Source organism: Aulostomus chinensis, chromosome 6 (assembly GCF_037954235.1).
Source record: "Aulostomus chinensis isolate RoL2024-O1b breed Wild chromosome 6, RoL_Achi_v1.0, whole genome shotgun sequence".
In the NCBI taxonomy this organism is placed as follows: Eukaryota; Metazoa; Chordata; class Actinopteri; order Syngnathiformes; family Aulostomidae; genus Aulostomus; species Aulostomus chinensis.
The window spans coordinates 5,829,027-5,836,970 of record NC_141325.1 but is presented as its reverse complement, the minus strand read 5'-3'; the positions used below and the strand labels follow the sequence as shown (position 1 = coordinate 5,836,970).

The following is a 7,944-nucleotide window of genomic DNA, read 5'->3' as shown; positions in this document are numbered from 1 at the left end:
GTGGGAACAGGCACAGCTTTTAAAGCAAAGGGGTGTGTCCTTGTACGCTACTGATGCAAAAGTGGCACACTGCTTGGACTATTTTAAAAGGGGGCTGTAAAATCTGAAGTAGATTATGAGTACTACTACTACTACTACTACTACTACGACAACTACTTCTACTATTACTACTACTACCCCACTACAACAACAACAGACGATGTAAACACTTTAAAAACTAACAAATTTTGATCTTAAAAAGGACAGACTACAGTTGGAGCTTAATTTGAGTAATGGTCACGGTTAAGTTTGTATTCCTATATGCCTCCAGTCTTTTGGGGATTTGTAATATAAATAGTACTCTAAATCAGCAGGAATACAGTCAGCCAACTCTGAAAAATGTCTGATTTTGCTGGGATCTCAAGAGAGGAAAACTTAATTCCAGCTGGCAGTTGTTTTTCACAAACACTGTGAAACCTTGTCATAGATTTGTATTTAATCTACCAGCTCATCTTCCAGAAACCAGTTGAACCATATAAACATATGCCAGATGTGTTTTCGATTCTAATTTGATTAAATTAACCCTCTACACGGCTGTGCAAATTCTGCCATAAGTCCATCTGTGAGAGAATGTGGGAAAGGATGGAGAAAGAGAGCAAGACTCGGGCCCAATTTTAGCCCTGGAAACATTTCCTGATAGATGTCTGGTACTCATCTCAACATTCACTACTAACCTCAAGTACATTTCAGCGTCTCAGCTGCTGTCCCGAGCCAGAGAAAGACATTTACCATCGCTGAGTGCATTATCACCGTGAATCCGTCCGTGTCTGGCTGTCTCGTCTCTGACCAAACACATGGCAACCTTCAGCAAGTTCGTTGTCAGCGTCTGGACAGATGTCCTGCTATTCTGGCTGAAAACAACTGAAGGGACATAAAAACTGAACTTCATATTTGACATTAGTGTATGGTTATGAGATATAAAATGTTCACTCAGCAACTTTTTAAATGCAGATTAAGTAAATGCTAATTGTTCGTCATCATTCAGTCATTCTATCAACACATTCCTGGTGGTAAACAATCAAGGATGGAAGGAGCAAGTAAAAAGCAAAGGGCTCATTGATGAATATCCAACAAGAGGTCTGGAGTTATCTGAGAAAGCATATAAACCAACCTTTACACCATTTTTTCCATCAATTGCCCATGACTTCTCCATGAGCACGAGGACTTTTTTTTTTCATGACCATACATTCTCTATCCTTAATTTAAATCAATGACAAGCTATGTGCTTAGATGCAACATAAACACGTATTGCAGAAACTCTATCTTACTCAAAAGAGACCTTTCTGAGCAAATCTTAATACCTTACGCTAATATGAAGCTAATCAAGTAACAAATTTCAATTACTTTTCCAAAAATCTATGGCTTCATTTATTTTTCCAAGCTTAAAAAATTTGCTGTTATCAAATTCCACAACTTTTTTCAGTTTTTTTTTTTTTTTTCATGAACGTAGGAACCCTGTTTTCGAGAACAGGGTTTAAAAATAATACTAACCAGCTAAGTTAGCCTGGGGGAACAATAATAATAGCAGACACAAATGAAGAGCGTGTAATAAAGACTAAAACCTTAAAAATCAGTTGCATCTCCTCAGATGTCGGAGGAGCTGGTTTGCAGACCGCAGCAGAGGGGCGTGCCCCTGCAAGCCCTGACGCGACAGGTACCTCGTGACGTCATCAACGCCTTGTATCAATGAAAACATGGCGGCTGCCATGGAGCTGAGATGTTGGGGAGGCGACTGGGGTCTGCCGTCTGTGCACAGCGAGTCCCTGGTGGTTCTGGTAATGTTCCCTCCCGCTTGTGCAGTCACGAACATGTCATCCAGACGTTCTCGGAACGGAATTTTCCAGTTTCTGCGTTACTTTGTCCGCGTATCTCTGGTGGTTAGCTTCATGCTAGCTCACCCCCTGAATGTTAGCGATGCGAGGGAGAGAAATAACGTTTACGCTTGCGGATTCATTTCAGGTTCATCCAACTGTTAAAGGTTATTGTAGCAGGCAGCGAGGTTTGTCCTGACTGTGCGGCGAGGTGGCTGTCAGTGCTAACTAATGTGTTCCGTCAAGGTCAGCTTGTGTCGGCTCCGGTCATATTATCATTATTATTAACGTTTGGTTTCCCGGTGTTTTGCTGAATTATGGACCCAGTTGGAGCGGCTGCTAATGCCGTCAGACAGGTTATGAGCTCGCTGGCCATCGTGTCGTCTTCCTCGGAGGACAGTTGGTGCAGCCCATGTAGTTGCAACTCCGACCACAAGGTGACACTTGGACATTTACAGGTCATATTTTCAGATATTAACGGAACCGATGCTAGACTTCTGAATTGTTTTATTGGTCACATCCGTATTAAAGCATTTCCTGTTCTGTCTGGGATAGTAATATTAGACTTATTTTCAACTCTGTCCCTGCTGCTAACATTTTTGTCTTGAATATATATATGCCTTTGTTGAAAGTATTCATGATTGAGGTGTTACTGCGTAAAATGTATTTTGCATGTACCCAATCTTTCTCTCCATGTCTTTATAATTCGAGTTCAAATCAAAAATGCTTTATTGGTTTGGACTGTTTGGTTGACTTTTTTGCCTGAGCCATAAACAGTTATACAAAATGAACAATAACGACTCAAGTAAGTGTACATTTGTACATACGTACATTGGTAAATGTGCGCCGTCTATCAAGCAATTAATCAGATTGTTACTGCCCCCAAAAATCCCATATCAGAGCATCAACTGAGCTTGTTTTTTTTATCTATCATGAATCCAAGCGATACCTCTATGCTTTTGGCATCAGTGTTTATTTGGTTGTGGGTTTTTCTTTCAGGCATACACCAAGTTTTCTGGGGCAAAAGTTACAGTTTTTCCTATCGACTGGACCTGGAAAACTCTCACAGGTGGGCGGCAGCTTCCTAAAAACATGGCAGTCATACAAATTTTCATTGGTCTGACAAATGGATACTTTTCTGACTGATTTAGGGAAGTCTGTTAGATATATATATTTGTGCTGTGAGCATATTTCCGTGATGACGCCTTTTAAATTGAGGGGAGAACTTCAGATGGCTGCATGTTAACCTCCTCTTCCACTAGCTTTCATTACACTAAGCTAACAAACAATCAGCCAGGTTTTGCGGGCCTCACAGAAGGGTAGTTATCCTCCTGTCTGGCTCTGGGGATGAGGAGAAATAAGCATATTTCACCTTTATTTGCTTGGGGGTTTTTTTTGGATAGCATTGCTGAGTTGTGATATGTCCTGTCTGTCCTGGTTTGTCCTGCAGCAACAGTCCCAGAGCTGATTTGTGGAGACACTGCCGTTAAAGAGCCTTCGCAGATTCTCAACTTCCTGAGAAAGCAGGTCCAGGCCTCTAACGACTGCTCAAAGCCATGACGCAGAATGAGTTGATCTGTAGTAACATTTGATACTTTTTCAGAGGCTCAATGCCGACTATGAGCTGACAGCCAGACAAGGAGCAGACACCATGGCGTATATTGCTCTGCTTGAGGAGAAGCTCCGACCAGCTCTGGTAACGCCATCTCTCCTTCCTTGACAAGTTATTGAGTGTGAGGACTGTTCATCGTCAGGATGATTATTTTTTTCCATCTCACAGTTGCACACTTTCTGGGTGGATGCAGAAAACTACGCCAACCTGACGCGGCCGTGGTTTGCCTCACGCTCGCCGTTCCCCCTCAATTTCCTTGTCCCTAGTCGCCATGCCAACGTCGCTCTCTCCAGGATTATGCTGACCAAAGGGGAGACACCGCTACACAGAATCACTGAGTTGGAGGGAAAGGTAAATACATCATCCATCATGTTGAACTGTGCCTGTCGTGTTTGTGAGCCGTGACTCCAGTTCTTTCTCTCCGTCTGACCTCAGATCTACAGTGACGCTAAAGAGTGCCTGAACCTCCTCTCCTACAGACTGGGGTCGGAGAACTACTTCTTTGGCAGCTCGTAAGTTCTTTAAAAAGATCAGATGGCCCTTTGATTACAGCTGGGTGAATGAATATTGCAGGAGCGGCCGACCAAATGTCAGGATGAATTTAGAGGAACACGAGATAATGTACAGCATCATGTTTCCCGCTTAATGTTTTTCACGCACGGACAATGTCAGATGTATTCTGGGAGAAATTTGACTCAGTAGTTGCTCACAAGTGTCCATCTAGACAACCTGATTGATTACAGTGGAGGACAATAAATCCAGGTGCACAAAAGTAAATTAAAACTATAAAAGTTAAACACAAGATTGATAAACCTTTTTATGTATTTGTGGTTTAAAAAAAAAAAAATCAGCCAAATAAAGCAGGTACATGAAATCAGCTATCTGAACCTCACGCTTGATAGTGAAGATGTCTGGTGATGGGGTATTTTTTTCTGCTTTGAGAAACCGTGTCATCAACCTAGTGACACAGGCCAAAGCAATGCCACGTTAAAGTGTGACGTCGAGTCGACCGACAAAAATCACAACAGTGTTTGCAACTGTTTGAGATGGAGATTTGCTAAGAAAATTTGAACACAGAGAACAAACTTTTGAGGTACTCGAGAAAACTGCTGCAAAAATCAAGGTGTTGTCCCTAAAACTATTAATCTCCTGTTGCTCTGCAGTATTCCTGAGCGTATTTTGTCTGCCTGTCTGTGATTGTAGGCCGACCAGTCTGGACGCATTCGTGTTTGGGTTCTTGGCTCCTCTCCACAAAGCGAGTCTGCCCAGCAGCCCTCTGCAGAGCCACCTCAGACAGCTGGAGAACCTCACACACTTCTGTGAAAACATCCTCACAGTCTATTTCAACTCAAATCACCCATGTAAGACGCAAGGGGAAATTTCACATTTCCATGGACACAAAACTACTAACATCATCAGCATTTTACTACGTCTGCATGCTGCTTTGTCATTAGGAGCTTAATGACCCTAACACTTCCTGTTCCTCTAACTCTGGGCTGTTGCTGTCTTTTTCTGCGGGTGTCCATCTTTCTCCAGGTTCTCCCCCGTCTGTCCAGGAGACAATGGATGCCAACCTCCAGAAATTAACTCAGCTTGTAAACAAAGAGTCCAACTTGATAGAGAAGGTGCTTCTGCTTTCCTTTTCTCTTCTTTGCATGGGTTCATGGTTACATTTGGCTGCCGCTCTCTCTCCCGTGACCAAGAGTATGTATTGTGTCTCTTTGGTGAATCCTTGTCATATTGTTTCGTACCCGTGCGTACGTCACCTAACTTGATTACATGTCGTTTGGTACAGATGGATGACAACCTTCGCAGCAGCCCTCAGCACAAAACTCACCGGCCAGACCCTAAACCCAGTCTGGTCATTGAGAAGAGCTCCTCACCTGCTTGACCCCTGACCTTACAACCCTGACCCCCTGATCCAGCCTTATGAGTGCAGGAGGAACGCCCTTCACTGAAGGTGCAATTCCGAATCGGACCTTGATTACTGTCATAATCCATAACTCAACTGGGAGTATGCTTCTGTCATTATAAGAGACTATTTTTAGATAATGATGATGGCTTTCAAAGATGTTGGTCTGGACAAGAAGAAAGTGCATGTGCAAGTTTTTTAAAAGGTTGAACGCATGTTTGCGGTTGGGGGTGGAATTTTATGAAGTGGTGCTAAACAGACACTGAAGGAAAGGAAAAGTCCAGCAGGGAACGTAAGTGGCACTGTTTGACCTCTGAGAGTGTCCGTATTCATTTAGACTCCAGCTCCTTTTTTTTTGTTGTTTTTTTTAAGGGATCATGTGATGAATGTCACACTGCAGCTTTCTGTACTGTGTGTGTGTGGTGCGGAAAGTTTATAAATCTGTCAACATCACAAGGATAAGCGATATTTTTGCAGCCTTCTGAGCAGATGTCCTACCTATGATCTGCTGTAAAATTCTCTGTAAATCAAGTAACGCTTAATTTAATGTCGCGCGTGTATGCAGTCAAGACTACGGGAAGAACCAGTTTCACTTTGCTCTCGCCTCGTCTGCTTTGTACAGCTTGTACACTTGTAAATACTTTCAAGAATACTTTAAGTAAACAAATGAATGCAATTTATGTGTTTTCTCTAATAGGGCTCATCAGTTTGCTCAGCCTTTACGAGGTACACTGAGGTGATGGAAGGGCGCCTTACACACTGTAAAACTCATTGAGGCAAACATCTGGGACTAGAGTGTGTTTCAATTATTTGTGTGTGAGATAAATCACTCACTATTGTTATTGCTGTGTACTTGTTTCTCTTTAACAGTCTTTTTTTTTTTGTCGTTGTTTTGTTCTCCGTGCCAGCATTAAGTCGCCTTCTCTCACCCTCTTTTTAATTTTGAGGACTTGCCTTTTATTCTGCTTCATTTTTTACAGTCTTGATTTGTTTGAAGAGAGGTGTGGGGCTGTGATGAATTGCCACCCTTGGTCCCATACCTCCTCTCAGTTGAAACACTACTGAACGGTGTCTCCTGCATGTGATTCCTTCCCTTTCACGAATACATTCCCTGTTTCATCACAGCAAACAGGCTTCTGACGACCTTATATTTGCAGTGTGCCTTCATAACTTCTGGTGTCTTTGTGTGCAGTTGTCAAAACGCTAACAGTGTCCTTCATTTGTTGTCATCGGTTATCTTGTATTATGTATGTTGTCCTTGATCATGCACTGTTAATAGTTGGCAACCATTCATATTATATAAATGTTGAAATATAAATATGAGTAACCAACTATTCCAACTGTCATTTTTCATTGAAATAAATCGTATTTATATGCTGTGAACTGATGTGTGGATGGAATGCTGGAATGCTTGTTGACAAGATGCCCTCCCCCAAGTTGTTGCAGCCAGGCGTACAATAGTGTCTGATTTTCCAGGTTGATCACGGGTGATTTCACCCTTTTAACCACCATGCCTCTCCTATTATTATGTGATAGCTTGTTTAGATGCCGGGAGGATAGAGCGCTCTTTGTTTGGTTTTGGCCTCCAGATACGGAAAAAATGAGAGCAACCAAGTTAGGAAGAAAAGAAGCGTACCTGACATCAGATACTGTCCCAGCCATCAGTCGCGTGATGGAGCCTCCTGCTGAGGCTTCTCCTGGCTGCCTACTTAATGGTAGAGTAACAGAAAACAAACGGCACATGTGGGCCTGTTGTCAGTTTTGAAAACTGAAAACAGGAGCTTATGTGTTTGTATTACACAGTTGTCTTTGTGTTGCCAGGTTAAAAAAAAAAAAAGAAAAAAAAAGTGTATGTTGGTTAAATCACATCCAGGGTTCTGGTGTTGAGATTTGGCTACAAAAACAGATGTTACAATAGACTCCCTCTCCAGTTCAGCTGCTTCTCAGCTGGCAGCTGTAGAAGAAAGCGCTTTCACATCTTCCCTAGACAGCACAATCTCCTGGAGTCTTGTCTTTCGCTGGGAAGAGTTTCTCTTTGAGGTCCAGCTGTTGTGAGGGTCTGGTTGAGTTTGCATCACAATCCTTCTTCCACTCGGTCGTCCTCCTCCCTGTTTCTTCAGGAGAGGTGTTGGGGATGAGGGGCAAAAGTCACGAGGCATGACGTGTCCCTCATAAAACCATGTGGAGGGCGAGAGTGTAGCTTATGTCATAAACAATCTGGGAGTCTGAGCATAAGTATGTGTATAATAGTTTTTGCAGAAATAGTCAAAACTGCTAATATGTTTGATAAATTGTAGTACAGCGCAGTAACTGGATGATAATAGGATCTTTTAAAACAAACGATAACACAACAACACACAGGTTTTTTCATAAAAGGCGCAGTTGGTTTCATCCTCAGTGATATATCATCATTGGTGGGACAGTTATAGGTCAGGTGTTAACGGTTCTTTAAACTGCTTCGCCACATGTCTCTATGTCCCAGTTCCTGGAGTGATACCTGACCCAAGTGGGATTTACCTTTCACATACTTAAAAATAAGTGTCTTGAGCTCCTGAAAACACTTTTTTTTT

The 7,944-nt window shown here is 42.4% G+C and overlaps 1 protein-coding gene across 3 annotated transcripts; it reads left to right on the top strand.

Moving 5' to 3' along the window:
* Nucleotides 1-1,663: 1,663 nt before the first annotated feature.
* Nucleotides 1,664-6,788, top strand: mtx3 (metaxin 3). Of its 3 annotated transcripts, none has more exons than XM_086206012.1 (9): nt 1,664-1,814; nt 2,850-2,919; nt 3,301-3,377; nt 3,454-3,546; nt 3,631-3,813; nt 3,898-3,974; nt 4,666-4,823; nt 4,999-5,166; nt 5,258-6,788. In XM_086206012.1, exons 1-9 carry the CDS (start codon nt 1,734-1,736, stop codon nt 5,263-5,265), a joined length of 915 nt encoding a protein of 304 aa, XP_086062138.1. In that variant the 5' UTR covers nt 1,664-1,733; the 3' UTR covers nt 5,266-6,788. The 3 variants fall into 3 exon arrangements, with proteins under 3 accessions (XP_086062138.1, XP_086062137.1, XP_086062139.1); XM_086206011.1 differs by having other exon boundaries at nt 1,665-1,814; nt 4,999-5,087; nt 5,258-6,780; XM_086206013.1 differs by lacking the exon at nt 4,999-5,166 and having other exon boundaries at nt 1,665-1,814.
* The last annotated feature ends 1,156 nt before the right edge of the window (nt 6,789-7,944 follow it).